Genomic DNA, 16,545 nt, shown 5'->3' on the forward strand with positions numbered 1-16,545 from the left:
ATGGGGTGGACAGGTCATGAATGAAAGAACAACTAGCTGGAGTTTTAATTGCACACCAGGATCTTAAACATGAATTGCACTAAATGTTTAAAAAGTGCATCAGAAGTCAATGACCATCTGTAAACAAAAAAAGCTTGTTTGTCAGTCGGAGACCCTTAACCTTAATGGCAGATTGAACTCTGAAAAGCTTTTTATAATGGAGAGTGAAAATTTTAAGGTCTGTAATGTGCACGCAGTTAACTTTATTGGGAACTTCTGTTGCGTGTCGATTAATTTCTGTTAAAAAATTCCAACATTTATAGCTCAATTATTATGATCAGCAGGACTGTTGATTATACTTATTGAAATTGAAGATGGAACAAGTGGGTGGGGTGTGTGCAATGTGTGAAAGACAGTGTAGGTCAAATAAAATGGAAAAAGTGTAACATGATCAGCTGCATATGAAGATATGATGAGTGCTATCAGGGACAAAAAGTACATACATTGAGATGGAATAAATTGATTATTTTTTGGCTGTTTAGGATTCCAAGGTTTCTGGAGATGAAGGCTGGTGGACGGGTAAAATCAATGACCAGGTTGGCATCTTTCCAAGCAACTATGTCACCAGTGCCCCATGTTACAGCAAGTTGCAAGATACGAGCACAGATGTTTACCCTCATCCCTTGGAAACAGACTTCAATGAGCTGCAGCTGGAGGAGATTATTGGCATTGGTGGCTTTGGCAAAGTTTACAGGGGCATCTGGAGACTGGAGGAGGTCGCTGTTAAAGCAGCTCGGCAGGACCCAGATGAGGATATCAGCCAGACCATTGCGAATGTTAAGCAGGAAGCAAAACTGTTTGCCATGTTGAAGCATCCTAACATCATAGCTCTACAGGCTGTTTGTCTGAAGGAGCCCAATCTCTGCTTGATCATGGAATTTGCCCGTGGGGGCTCCTTAAATCGAGTGTTGTCAGGAAAGAAGATTCCACCTCATATACTTGTCAACTGGGCAGTTCAGATTGCACGGGGCATGAATTACTTGCATGAAGAAGCAATTGTTCCTATTATCCACCGGGACCTCAAATCCAGTAACAGTAAGTATATCAGAGAATCAATACCACTGGGCAAAGGTGTGCTTGTTGGTGTGATGGGAGGAATTCAGACAACTTTGGGGGCATACATTGTTTGGCTGCCTACCTTGTGCTAGATAAGTGAAATTAAAATTAAGGAATTCAAATTTCATGTTCAAGAAATGTGCTTTGCAAAATGTTAAAATCTTTCCAAATTGTTTGCAGATTTTTGTTTGAGTGCATCATTGTAATTGGATTGCATTATGCGCCAATAAAGGCATCTCACAAGAACAGTTTTGTGCAGAGTCTCAGCATAGAGAGACTCTTGAGAGGAGAATGATTTTGCAAACAAAAATCAATACATTATCAAGCTGATGCAAATGTTCTAAGTTGGCTCGGACATTGCCATCTACAAAATGGTGGTGTGCTTTGTGCCAGAGGAACCCTGTTCATCATTCACTTATGCCATGTCACGATTGATTTGTGCACCTTTCTTTCAATGCCTATCCTACAAAATCAGTTGACCCTGGATTTGAAACATTCAATCGTCCCCAGCCTCCTTTTACTTTATTTGGAAATGGTTCCAGGTTGCTTTTTATGAGGACGCATTGCTTCTTGACACTTTCTCCATGGATGTGGCCTGACCTATTCACTATTTTGATTTTCTTCTTTGTAGTTCAAATTTGCAGCATTTATTTTTCACTTTTTTAATCTGTAGCCTTTCTTGTAATTTGAGAATATGTTTAAAAAAACGATACTTTCTTTGACAATGCTGAGAGAAAAATGTGCTGTTTGTAAAGCATCTTTTGTGTTTGGGGTGCTCTGGGTCAGTTCATGGGCAATGATTTACTGGTGGTCAATGTACCTGTAGTAATACATCTTTAAATATGGGGTTGGTTAAGAATGAATGAATGAATGAAAAAGTTTATTGGTCAAGTATGTACACATACAAGGAATGCGCCTTGGTACTCCACTCGCAAGTAACAACACAAACATACAGTAAACTATTAAGAATAAAGCATAAAACATTAAAGCATTAAGAATACAACATTACGGTTTAAACATGTGAGTGAAATAAACCAGAGCAAAAAGAGACTACAGACTTTATTGATGGTGGTTAATGGATAAATATTCATCAGTATTCTGCTAGAACTCTTCTGCTTTTCCCAAAATTATAGAATAGAATGTTTGCATACTCCAGAACGCAAATGGTCTCTCAGTAAAACAGCTTCAAAGGCCAGCAAATCTGACTTTGTAGCATTCCCTTAGTATTGCACATAACACCCAGCCTCCATTGTAATGGGATTGGCAAATACAGCATTATAATTTCCTCTACTGTGGGGGGGACGGGACGGGGGGGGGACGGACGGACTGATTTCAACTAAATCATATTTTTCCATAAATCAAATTGCATATCTTAACTAAAAATATAGAATATATTTAATTATGGTGCAAATAATTAAACAATAGCAAAGTATTATCACTCAAGTGGTTAAGCAACAGTAAAGTTATTGTCTCCTATCAAATTGTGTGTGGAAATATTAATATGTCAATCTCAGAAGATTATGGACATAGGACAGAACACAGCAACATGCACTTTGTCCCACATTGTCTGTGCTGAACATGATGCCAAGACCAACTTGTATATGCCTGCACGTAATGCAAATCCCTCAATTCCCTGCATATCCATGTGCCCATCTAAAAGTCTCAAAGTTTATTGTATTTGCCTCTGCTGCAATCCTGCCAGTGAGTTCCAGGTACTCATCATCCTGTATTGGTGCCTAAAAAAACCTGCCCCACTTATCTCCTTTAAACTTTGCCCTTCTCACCACAAAGCTATGCCCTCTACCATTTGATAGTTCCATCCTGGGGAGAAAGGTTGTGACCATTTCCTTGATCTATGCCTCTAACAATTTTCATATACCTCTACCAGGTCTCCCCCCCCCCCCCCCCCTCCAACATTCCATAGCAAACAATCCAAGTCTGTCTAACCTCTACCTGTCGCTCACACTCCCTAATCTAGGCATCATTCTGGTAAACTTCCTCTGCACACTTTCCAAAGCCTCTACAATCATCCTGTGAAGGGGAGGCCAAGACTGAGCACTAACACCAATGAGCCTAACCAAAGTCCTATAAAGCTACATCATGACTTCCTGACACTTGCATTTAATGCCCTGACCAATGAAGGTAAGCATACAGTGTGACTTCTCTACCTTTCTATCTATATGTGTTGTCATGAAAAAGATACACGAAGAACTGGATGGGGCAATGAAATCTAATCTCTGGGATGTGAAGTATGATTTTCTTTTCAAATTGATCATGAAGCTAATGGCAATCCCAGTCATTTGTTCCAAATACAGTAACTTCAGATTGAGTGGTTGCATGGTTTCATGGGAACATCCAAAAGCTGCACTACTGTCGCGCTGGTATGAACAAATGGCAGTTCATTCACTGCCTTGCCTCTGAGATGCATTGAATGTTATTCAATTACTACATTTATATTGGAGGTATGAACTGAACCTTTTGCAGATATTTTGGGGTAGCAACTTGTAGCCCACATAGCCTCCTAGCAACTTAAGTAAGTGTTAATTAATTTGTTGTGCATGACAATGTGACAGTCTTGTGTGCATCTCATAACTTTGCATTGTGGGATGTTTTGGGAACTTCTGTTGTCTTTGTCGTTTGATTTCTCCTTTGCCTCTTTCGTATCCGATACCTGATTTGACATGTAATTCACCCTTCCATTTGATTTTTTTCTTTCAATCATAAAACTCATTAATTATGAAAATATAGTGAGTTGTTTCCTCCAACCACCCTTTAGAATTGTTGAGTCTTTATCAGTTTGAGCTTTCAGCAACTTTCTGGCCAAAATAAAACTGGCTATTGTGTTGGGAGCCCGGTTGAGTTAATGACGGTGGTCATGTAGAATTTCACCCCGGTATCAAACAAGAGTCACAGGACAACTATCATTCCCCCTCCATTTACACTCACTTCTGCCTGGCAGGACCAGTTTTTACCTTTAGCAACTTCTCTTTTGACTCCTCCCAATATTTATAAATCAAGGGTGTATGGGCTCCAGCTGCACTTCTTCACTGGCTGTGTGGAGTATTCTTTATTCTAAACACTCTGGCACCACTCCCCAACTCTTCCTCCACTGCATAAACAACTGCATTGGTGCCACTTCCTGCAACAGGGCAGATCTCGTCATCAACATTAACTCTACTACAAGTTCCACCCTGCCACCAAATTCATTTGGACAATTTCTGACACCTCTCTCCCCAATCTTATCTCTCTATTGCTGTTTCAGGAGACAAACCATCCCTGACATTTGCTAAAAGCCCTCCCGGGCACCTAGACTACAAGTCTCATCCTGTAAAGGTGACATTCCATTCTCTGTTTTTCCACTTCAGTAGGATCTGCTCTTGAGATGAGACCTTGTACTCCAGGATATCAGATATGTCCTTTTTTAAAGAAATGGGTCATCTTTCTCTCTTTCCCCCACCCCCCACCTCAGCTGTGATTTGATGGTGCCCTTGTCCAGATCTCCAATTCTTGCATGTCTCTCACCTCCCCCCAACAGAATAAGGAGAGAATCCCGTTCATCCTCGTCTTTCACTCCACCAGGCTTTGCTCCATGTCTGAAGAGGGGTTCCCGCCCAAAATGTCACCTATTCTTTTCCTCCAGAGATGCTGCCTGACCCACTGAGTTACTCCAGGATTTTATATCTATCTTTGCGTCCAACATATCTTTCTTTGATATTTCTGCCAGCTACAATGCAATCTCGCCACTTGCCACATCGTCCCAACCCCACCCCTTTCTGCCTTCAGCTTCCTTCCATCGACTCCACTTATAACCCGCATTGCCTCGGGAAAGCAGCCAACATAATCAAGAACATCTCTCTCCTCCCATTGGGTAAAGAATGCAAAAAACTGAAAGCACATGCTACCTGATTCAAGAACAGCTTTTTGTCTGCTTTTATCAGACGGAGAGAAAGATTTATGAGGAACCAGAGGGGTAACGTTTTTACACAAAGGGTGGTGAGTGTATGGAACGAGCTGCCAGAGGAGGTAGTTGAGGTAGGTACAATCGCGACATTTAAGAAACATTTAGACAGGTACATTTAGATAGGATAGGTTTAGAGAAATATAGGCCAAACGCAGGCAGGTAGGACTAATGTAGATGGGACGTATTGGTTGGTGTAGGCAAATTGGGCCGAAGGGCCTGTTTCCACACTGTATAACTCTATGACTCTTTATCAGTCCTCTCATAAGCTAAGAATGTATTCCGGATCTCCCAAACTATATCATTGCGGATCTTGCATTTTTGTAGTCATTTGATTCGCAGTAGCTGTAACACTATATTCTGCACTCTGTTTCCTTTTCTCTTTCTGCTCCACCCATGTATGGTTTGATTGTGCTCGTCTGTGGTATGATTTGCCTGGATTACACACAAAACAAAGATTTGTCACTGCATCTCTGTATACGTGACATTAATAAACCAACCAACATTTCCATCCTGACTAGAGTACTTGCTGAGTAAGATGGGTGGAGTGCCTTTCTATAAAATATCTAAGTATGTTTTCTCTTTAAGGCTTGTTCCCATGGGAATTTATTGGAAGTGAAGGTCAAGTATCCATTTGAGTTGTTTTATTTATAACGAGCCTTGATACGTATCGCTGACCATTCCTTTTACTGGGAGAAGAATGTTTAGCTAGGCCGTTGAAATGATTTTAAACTTCCTAGTTGAAAGCAAGTGACTTTTAAAGCAGTTTGTTAATTAGATTATATTGCCACTTGCAGTGAAGGATCCAAGAGGGAAAATAAATGTCTAAGTTGACTGATGATTACATTTATTTGTTTTCACAATACACTTAAAATGCAATGAATGCTATCTATGTTTCCTTAAACCACCATACCACTTGTTCCATTGAATGCCAAATGTTTTCTAATGATATAGAAGGCCATTCAGCCCATTGAGCCCATACTAGCTCCCAGCAGAGCAATTGCATTTCCCTGGAACCTTGCAGTGTTTTCTCACTTGTATATCTATTAATGATTCATTTGATCCTATTTGCCAAAAGGGTAACTTATCGTGTCCAGTTAATCAGCCAACACATCTTTGGTGTGTGAGAGGAAACTGAAGCACCCAGTGAAAACCCGCATGGGCACGAGAAGAACACATAATCTCCACAAAATCATCCCTGAAGTCAGAATGGAATTTGGGTCCCTGGAAATGAGAAGTAATGACAATAAATGATGTGCCACCTGTTATGAGTTTCCTTATTATTGGGAGTCTGGGGGCGGTGGTGGGGTGGGGGAGTCTGATAATCAGTAGAGTTGCTACGTTATTGTTCCAGTGATCCTGACCTCCAGTGCTATTCCTGAGGAGTTTGCACATCTTCTTTGTGAATGGTATGGTGCCCCACCATCCCCCCCTCCCCCCATACTCAAATCTCCACCCACATCCCAACGATGTGCAGGTTGATAACTTAATTAGACATTGTAAAATGAACCTAGTGTGAAGGTAAGTGGTAGAATCTGGCTAAGATAGTGGGAATGTGGGAGAATAAAATGGGATTGGTGTAATTTGGTGCTTGATGGACAGCATGGTTTTGTCTGTGCGGAGGCCCAATTTCCATGTTGTAATATCCTGATTCCATTGACGCTACCGCGGCACGGTAGCGCAGCGGTAGAGTTGCTGCTTTACAGCGAATGAAGTGCCGGAGACTCAGGTTTGATCCTGACTACGGGTGCTGTACTGTAAGGAGTTTGTACGTTCTCCCCGTGACCTGCGTGGGTTTTCTCCGAGATCTTCGGTTTCCTCCCACACTCCAAAGACGTACAGGTATGTAGGTTAATTGACTGGGTAAATGTAAAAATTGTCCCTAGTGTGTATAGGATAGTGTTAGTATGCGGGGATCGCTGGGCGGTGCGGACTTGGTGGGCCGAAAAGGCCTGTTTCCGCGCTGTATCTGAAATATGAAAATAAATAAATATGAAATATTAACTCTCCCATTTCAACTGTTTCCTGAAACATATCCTTGATCTGGGTGCTCTATGAACAGTAAGCTGCCTGTTAAGACCTTCAGCTCAACTTGCAGTAATTACATGCAGTCCATGTATTGGAATGTAATGGTGATGCCTTCTTCGGTTATCTAATTTGATGGAGCCTTCAGAAACGAGTATGTAGGATGGAATGATAATTTGTGTAGATACAATGACATTTAAAAGACATTTAGACAAGTACATGGACAGGAAAGGTTTGGAGGGATATGGGCCAAATGTGGGCATGGGGGACCAGCATAGATGGGACATCTTGGTCAGCATGGGCAAGTTGGGCTGTAGGACCTGTTTCTGTGCTGCATTGCTCTCTGACTCTAGGATAATTTGTACTGTGCAACAGTTGAGTTCAGATTCCTGGATCAGGGGGAAGGTTCACCTGAGGTAGAACCACCAACTCTGTCATCAGCAGTTATGGGGTGGATGAAAAATGTGCAGAGACTGCAGTGGGATTGTTCCACGTTATGAAAGGCCATTTGGCAGGCTATATGCTTTCAACCTTGCAATACAGTGTCAGAAAAAAAGTTTTAAAAAAAATTGCATCTATATACTAAAACTCTTGTTTGTTTGTTCCTGAACTACAGCCAAAATGATACACGATAGTGCGGCAATTTTAGGCCCACCTTACTCACCGTCATCCCTTTGGCGCTAATGGAAGAAGTTTCATTGAAATTGGTGTAATATTTTTTAAGTTATTCACATTTTAAAGTTTAAATCTATCTCCTAGGGAGGAAGGGAGGGAGAGGGGGGAAGGAAGGAGGGGGGATAAGGGGGGTTGAGGGATGCAGTGGGGGTGAGGAGAAGGGGAGTGGGGGAGGGGGGGTGCTGCACCAATGCAGAAGTTTGGGCAACAAGGTCTAGTAATCATCTAAAACCATGTAAGTGGCAGGGAAATGGTGGCCAGCTGGTCATTCGAAGGCACATAGGATGAAAAACAGTTTTCTATGAAATGAACACATAATATCCAAACAAATACAGTTATGTTGGAAGAGGACCAAAGCTACTATTGGATCAGGTTATTAAAAAATGAAAAAAGGGGACAATAGAAGAATTGGGAAAAGTGTCTTAGTTACGTTTCTGTCAGAGCACTTTTATACATATTCCTGCGTACTTGGAGAAAAAATATGGTCAAGGGTGGGCCTGCAGGATTCACAGTACAGGAGTGAAGTAAATCTGATCTGTTTGGATAGAATGCAAGACAAAGCCTTTGACTGTACCTCTGTACACGTGGCAATAATAATTAAACCTAAACGTGCCCTTTTCTCCTCCCAGACTGGCTAGAGGAAGGAATAGCAGAGGGATTAAACAGGAACAGCCGGTATTACTGCTCCCAAGTGACATTTGCTGAAAAGTACCAACAAATGTTTAGGTTCATTATAGTCACATACCGAGGTACAGTCAAAAGCTTTATTTTGCATGCTATCCAAACAGATCATATATACCATACGTAGATACAATCAGTTCAAGCTCAACTACAATAGATAGGGCAAAGGAGAAGAAACTGAGTGCAAAATATAGTTCTGGGCATTTGTAGTGCATCAGTTCCTTGGATAAAGTCCAATCCCTCATTGGGGTAGAGTGAACTGGACAGTAACCCAACCTCTAGAAGGGCCATTCAAAAGTTTGATAATGGAAGGGAAGAAGTCTGGGGGTGTGCACTTCAAAGCTTCTGTATTTTCTGCCAGATAGGAGCAGGATGAAGGAGGAATGACTGGGATGGGGCAAGTCTTTGATTATATTAGCTGCTTTTCCGAGGCAGCGTGAAGTATAGATAGAGACAATGGTGGGAAGTCTGGTCCGTGTGATGGACTGGGTTTCATTTACAACTCTGCGATTTCTTGCAGTCTTGGGCAGAGCTGTTCCCAAACCAAGTTGTGATGCCATCCAGCAGTATCTTTCTGTGGTGCATCAGTAGAAGTTTGTAAGAGTAATTGGAGACATGCTGCATTTCCTCAGTCTCCTTTGGAAATAGAGGTGTTGGAGTGCCGCCTTGGCTGTCGCATCAATGTGGTTGACCCATGACAGATCATTGGTAATATTAATGTCAAGGAACTTGAAGCTCTCAACCATTTATCTGCTTCCAAGATGGCGCCCAACCCAGGTGACTGCGTGCTAGCCACAGAAGCAGATCTACAATCGCATATTACAATCGCTGCACATGCTTAAATCTCTACTCCTACAACAACATTTCTTATCAATACAATGTAAGTGGATTGATTGTAATCGTGTATCGTCTTTCTTTTGACTGGATAGCACGCAACAAAAAGCTTTTCACTGTACCTCTGTACACGTGACAATAAACTGAACTGAACTAATTTTCACATTTGCACTATTGACGCTGATTGGGGCAAATACTCCACCGTGTTTCCTGAAGTCAATAACCAGCTTCTTCATCTAGCTGAAATCGAGGGGGAGGTTATTATCCAGTAGACCAAATTTAGCACAACCTTGGTCTGTGTTGCTGAATACACATGCTTCATTTGTACTTGAGGAGAAAATTTAACATTTTTAGTAAATTTTTGGAACAATTCCAAAAATGACATCAGTGATATACAATATGCAGCCTAAATGTTGATGTGACTTTGTTAGCTTACTTTATTGTTGATTGCCTAATGCATTAAATTTATAAAAATTGATATTCACCACATAACTAAATATTATATGAAGATTGAAAGATATTGGAAAGCTAGAGAAATGGTGTCTTTGTATCATATGGCACATATGTGTCTCCAGCCACCATTCTCTATCGTACCTTATTTTCATTTGCAATATTTTCATTATTTGTTAACGGGAAGCTTCCATTCTTCTTGACTGTTCCTTTTGTCCCTGAAAATTGCCATTTTGCTAGCAAATGGGGCAAATACTCCACCATGCTTCCTGAAGTCAATAACTAGCGTCAAAAATATAGCACAGTTCCACCAAGATGCAGCTTAGAACGCCACAGGAGATTCTTTTTCCCCTGTGGCTATCAAACTGTACAACTCCTCTCCCCTTCTGTCATGGGGCAGACTGACTCCCCTTCCCAATCCTGGACTTTCCACTCGTCACCTTAATTTCATGTTTCGTGTACCTTGTGTTTTATGACTGTTGGCAGACCAATTTTCATCCTGGGATAAATAAATTCTCTCGTATCATCATATCATGTCAAATTGTTTTGCTGAAGGTTTTGTAGCTCTTTTGCAAAAAATATCAAAAATGCCATATTCTAGCCTTTACTGTTGAGACACGAGACTGCAGATGCTGGAGTTTGGGGCAAAAAAACAAATTGCTTGAGGAACCCAGCGGCTCATTCAACATCTATCGAGGCAAAGGGATGGTCTCTTTGAGTTGAGATCCTGCATTAGTACTCTGATGTTGATGCGTCATTGTAGTTTTGTTACCCTCTTTTTGATTTTATGTTGTTCTTTAAGTCTCTAGTATACTGTTGATTTTATTTTTGGATACATTTTGTTCTCATGTTATTAGAAATATAAACTCATCCTGTATCACTTTTTAACCTCATTTTATATGAGCATTCTTCTTTGATTTTCTGTTGCTTTGTTGGTAAATGGTATTGCTCACTTGCTGTGGAAGCTTTCTAATTCACTGCACTGAAATCGGCCGAATTGAATGATTATGATATGATTGCCTTTAGATAACATAACAACACTTTATTGTCACTCGGCTTTTTACACCGAACGAAATTTCAGCAGTCACACAAAACACAGCAAAAAAGAAAAGAACACAGGACACCCGACCCCAACACAAACATCCATCACAGTGACTCCAAACACCCCCTCACTGTGATGGAGGCAACAAAACTTCCCCTCTCTTCCCCCCGCACCTAATTGAACCTGGCGCAATACTAAATCTAATATGACCTGATTTATTGATGGTTATGTGGGGGTTTCTTGAACAAACTTAAATAAAATAACTTTCTGACAAAATCCTTCATTAAAACCATTCTACCTTTGCGACATGCTTGTCTGATCTCAGGATTTGTATATTTCCCAACACTTCAGTGCTGCTCTGGGACTGATGTGCAATTCCACTGCAGAATTCAAATCTTTCCAATTTTAATTTGACCCACAAATCCTCTTCCCTCATGCATTGCTTTATCATTGAATTGCTGTCAACCATAATATCACCTTCACCATTTTTGTAATCTTTTCTGTATTTATCCACTCCATGTTGGCTGTGAACATGACAATGAAAAATGGGATTTTAGGTATGAATTTTAAGTATCTACACAATTGTATTTGTGGAACTGAGACTCGTAGCACCCAAATTATAAATCGAAAATAACACAAACACTGAATTCTTATTCTTGTGCTGTCAGCGTAACCATTTGCCGACATAGATAATATTCTTAGTAAGTGCTTTTTCTAACGAAAACTAAGCACAGCATTTGCATTAATGTTAAAGGACTGTTTAGACAGTGGGTGCAGTGGGGCATGTGAATTATGTTCCCTCTACATGATTATGTCTGCCCATTAACAGACTGGACACATGCAGATCCATTGTTCCCCTTGAGAGATTGCATGGGAGAAGCATTTCACATGTCATGTAATGGGCAGGTTCCGAGGTTTGTGAAATTTTAAAATTTGTTTTCTTAATTTAAGATGTATTAATAAGAAGCCTTTCATCATTGAACAGTCTTAACCCAAATGTAAGGAATTTATTCTATTATTGGACAAAAGAAGGTTTGGGGAGACTACAAGAAAAATCTGATAGAATATGAAGGATTTTCTTTTAATTTGTGTATGAAAGTTTGTTTTTGTACTTTAGGTTGCACATTGAACAAGATACTTCTCTGATAAAGTTTTGATGTTGCTTAACATGTTGCCATGATAGCATTATCATGTTGCAGTATCTGAGACTGTCTGTAATCTGTCATCTAGGTGTAGGAAAAAACTGCAGATGCTGGTTTAAATTGAAGGTGGACACAAAATGCTGGAGTAACTCAGCGGGACAGGCAGCATCTCTGGAGAGAAAGAATGGGTGACGTTTCGGTTCGAGATCCTTCTCTCCAGAGATGCTGCCTGTCCCACTGAGTTACTCCTGCATTTTATGCCTATCTGTAATCTAGGGTTAGGGAAAATCTGTAATTTAAATGCACCTCCACTCCAATTAATTTGTCTCCATTTGTTGCGGGTGTATGCCTCTTGCACCACAATGTAAATGTGTGCCACATTCTCAACCAGTGAATGTAAACTGAGCCGCCATCTAGACAAAGTTGACAAAGTTGTAAAATCCAGCAGTGACTTTCTACAGTTTCAAAAGAAAAATAGCTGCTTGATCAATTGAGTTGGAAAGTGCATTATTTTAACTGTTCAGGAGCCACTTACTTAAAGTTCATTTGAGTTCAGTTGAAGGGTTGGAGATGGAAGCATGGGCGGCACGGTGGCGCAGCGGTAGAGTTGCTGCCTTACAGCGAATGCAGCGCCGGAGACTCAGGTTCGATCCTGACTACGGGCGCCGTCTGTAGGAGTTTGTACGTTCTCCCCGTGACATGCGTGGGTTTTCTCCGAGATCTTCGGTTTCCTCCCACACTCCAAAGACATACAGGTATGTAGGTTAATTGGCTGGGCAAATGTAAAAATGTCCCTAGTGGGTGTAGGATAGTGTAAATGTGCGGGGATCGCTGGGCAGCGCGGACCCGGTGGGCCGAAGGGCCTGTTTCCGCGCTGTATCTCTAAAAAATAAAAATAACAAATATATATATATTTTTTAAATGAGATAGGTGTGAGAACTTTGGAAGACATTGATTTAATGGTTTTGCTGGACTGACACTGTCTGTGTCAGATTGGTTCAATTTGAAATGCCTTTGTTTCCTGAGTTTCAAATGAGAGGATTCAAATCCCAGACCAAGCCTTAAATCTTTTTATGAGGAAAATGGTATGAAGAGAATTGCATTCCCAGAGGTGATAATGTTGAATGATATGTTCAACAGAGACTATCTCTGCAACTTTGCCTGTATCTATCAATCCTATGAGGGTATTCAAATATTAGTCGAAGAGTTTTCCCCCTATCAATGGTAACTAACAAATGTAACCATTGTCATTTTCCATTTTTCCAATTTGTGCACCAACTCCATGAGATTTACTCGGAAAGTTACAAAATAAACCCAATGAAAGCCTTCATTGGTCAAAGTTCAAATTATATATATTTTTTAATTCTTTACTTTCCCAGTACAAGTGAGGTTTCCTGTTAGTACTATAAACAAGCTATCACACAATTATAAACATGTAGTTTTAAAGTTTGTATCAGTATTATCACATTGTAACAATGATTGTGTTTGTCTGTTTTGAACAATCTCTATCGATAGTTGTTGCAAATGACAACATTCTCTTGACGAGTAAAAGCCCTTGAAACCTGAAAAGTTCAAGAGATGAGTTGATTCTACAGTGGTGTGTAATCCCTTGTCCCAAATCCTTCTGATTAGGGCATAGAGTGCTGGAGTAACTCAACAGGTCAAGCACATCAGTAAAGGGAATGGAATGATTTTGATGAGGTAGAAATGGACGGTCTTCATAATGAACAAATGTGTGTTTAGAGATAAATAAGACATCAAGATTCAATGAAATCAGTTGGAGGAGGCCTGTAATAAACATAAATATCAACACACACCTGTTTGGTTGGATGTATGTAAGAAGGAAATGCAGATGCTGATTTAACTGCAGGTGCTGGAGAGAAGGAATGGGTGACGTTTCGGTCAAGACTGAACAAGGGTCTCGACCCGAAACGTCACCCATTCCTTCTCTCCAAAGATGCTGCCTGTCCTGCTGAGTTACTCCAGTTTTTTATGTCTATGTTTGGTTGGATGGTCAGACTCAGTGCTGTGACTTCTCTACAAGTCTTTCCTGAAAGCCTACTTGCATTGCAATCAGGTTTTTAAAATAGCAACTGATTCATGGCTAGAGAGCCCTGCTGAAGCACCATGGAGGCCATTTATATCCATTTATTAATTTCGGACATCTTGCGTGCCACTTAAGATCGGTTGTACGTATTTGGAGAATATATTTTTAAAAATAAGTTTCCAGTTGACCTACTCTCATAAAGCCTTGACTATGTATTCACTGGGCCGGAAGTGGCCTGAATGTTTTTATTTCCACAACCACAGACTAACATATACGATCAGATTACTGCCCTGATCTTTTCTGACGTAAGCTTTTGCGTTACCTTTGCTATGTTAGCCCAATTTCCCATCATCCTTATCCAGTGAACCACCTAGTTTGACCATACTACAAACTTTACCAACTTTCTTATAATTTCCAGAAATTCCTTCGCCATACACTTTTGAGGCTGGTCTGGTGGTCGTCCCCAGTTATGATGAACAAATCTCCAGGGTACTTTGTTTCAAGGCTATCATTTGTTGTGGCCTATGAAGGTGGCTATTCCATTCTCCCATGCTCCCGATGTTGGGGGAGTCTAGAACAAGGGGCCACAGTTTAAGAATAAGGGGTAGGCCATTTAGAACTGAACTGAGAGAGTTGTGAATTTGTGGAATTCTCTGCCTCAGAAGGCAGTGGAGGCCGATTCATTGGATGCATTCAAAAGTGAGTTAGATAGAGCTCTTATGGCTAATGGAATCAAGGAGTATGGTGAAAAGGCAGGAACGGGGTACTGATTGTGGATGATCAGCCATGATCACATTGAATGGTGGTGCTGGCTCGAAGGGCCAAAAGCCCTACTCCTGCACTTATTGTCTATGTTTCTATGTACCTTAGTCATCTTGACACTATAAAACTAATTGTTATGTGCTTAATAAAGCAAAAATAAAATCAAAGAAAGCATGTATTTTAAAAGTTATTTTGATTAACAAAATACAGAAGCCTCACCAAGTGGAGAGAACATCTTTGTGTCAAAAATGAAAGCCAGTTTTTCCTGTGTAGCTACTCAACTAGCTCTGTTATTTCCCTTGAACAAAGTTAAAGGTTTTATCCCCAGGTCTTGATTAGGAAGGGTGCTGAGTCAGGAAGGTTATAATTTGATGGAGACACAAGGGACTGAAGATACTGAAATCTTGAGCAAAAAGCTGAGTTCCTCGAGCAATTTATAGTTCAATAATTGGTTTGTGCTAAATTAGGTGATCAATGGAAATCTGGCAAAGACTTGACCTCAAGAAATTAGAAAGTAAAGATTTACTTTTGAATGTAACCAAGGGACATCTTATGGGTTAAAATAATTTACAGGGTGAATACTGGCTGGGGGGGGGGGGGGGGGGGGTAGAATAATTGACTGTCAATGCCACAACCTGCTAGTGAAGAAAGGGGAGTTCACTGAATGTGGAAGATATTGAATTATAGCCAATTATTTTTCCCACAGCTGATCACTCTGAAATATACCAGTATTAATAAAGCAGTTAACCCTTGTATGCTAGCTAGCCTACATGTGTAACCCAATTGGCACTGCACCTCAATCAAACTAGTCTAGATTGTGATGTATGAAAGAAAGTGAAGCTAATTGTGCACAATGCTGTGATTTTGGTTGAACTCAGGAGAGCATCACCTTGGGCTGATGAGCGTTAAAAAGCTACCTTAAGCAACAATTGTATTTAGGGACAAGGTACATTATTCCTTATTTTCCACCCCTTTATTTCTCTTCTATGTTCTGCTATATTTCTTGGGCAGAGGCTATCTAAATATGTCACCACAATAGACATTTACAATTGGCATCGCAAGGGGTGAGGAAAAAATACTCATTTAGAATTATTGCTTAAACTTTGAACTGACGGGAACTCTCAAATACACAACACAATGTTAATTCAGCACTATTCCCCTATCCTACATTCTTGTACTTTGTGGTTGCCCTTCCTGCTCCTTCAGGCTAGATGTAAACTGGTGAGGTTATGATGTGAAATAGAAGTGTGTCAAACCTGAAAACCAGCATGTGGGCTGGTTTTAGCCCAAGACATCCCAAACTACTTTTGAGGTGCAGCTTCCATTATAATTGTATTAACCTAATCTGCTTTTTATTCAAGTTTCCTAATTCAGCATGTCTATTTTCTCTGATCTTGGTGTCAAAGGTTTTCTGAAAATTCATATAGACTGTTTTGACTCTGTTTCCCTCATCTACATTGTTGTACCTTCTCAAAAAAAGGCAGTATTTGTCAAGCTAAATTATCCCATTTACATTTCGTGGCAATCTTCCAGTTTTGTTTTCCTTTCCTACGCCATGTAGTTTAATTTGATCCTTGTGAAAATATGCATTGATGAAAATCTAAGGACGGTTTTGATTTCTACCGCTGGCTTCTGGGATAAAGAAGCATTTAGGAAGATGGACACAAAATGCTGGAGTAACTCAGCGGGACAGGCAGCATTCTGGAGAGAAGGAATGGGTAACGTTTCGGGTCAAGACCCTTCTTCAGAGCCGAAACGTCACCCATTCCTTCTCTCCCGAGATGCTGCCTGACCCGCTGAGTTACTCCAGCATTTTGTGTCTATCTTCGGTTTA

General features: G+C 40.6%; 1 protein-coding gene across 2 annotated transcripts in view; it reads left to right on the forward strand.

The window, feature by feature from the left end:
• The window catches only part of map3k9 (mitogen-activated protein kinase kinase kinase 9), a 73,156-nt gene that overhangs the window by 8,132 nt on the left and 48,479 nt on the right, over window positions 1-16,545 (forward strand). For both annotated transcript variants that reach the window (XR_013547766.1, XM_078407119.1), the window contains exon 2: window positions 522-1,074. Coding sequence is in view for 1 of the 2 variants with exons in the window: in XM_078407119.1 (XP_078263245.1) it covers window positions 522-1,074 (553 nt within the window). In the remaining variant the exon portion in view is untranslated. The remainder of the gene's footprint in view (window positions 1-521; window positions 1,075-16,545) is intronic.

This window comes from Rhinoraja longicauda, chromosome 10 (assembly GCF_053455715.1).
Source record: "Rhinoraja longicauda isolate Sanriku21f chromosome 10, sRhiLon1.1, whole genome shotgun sequence".
NCBI lineage: Eukaryota > Metazoa > Chordata > Chondrichthyes > Rajiformes > Arhynchobatidae > Rhinoraja > Rhinoraja longicauda.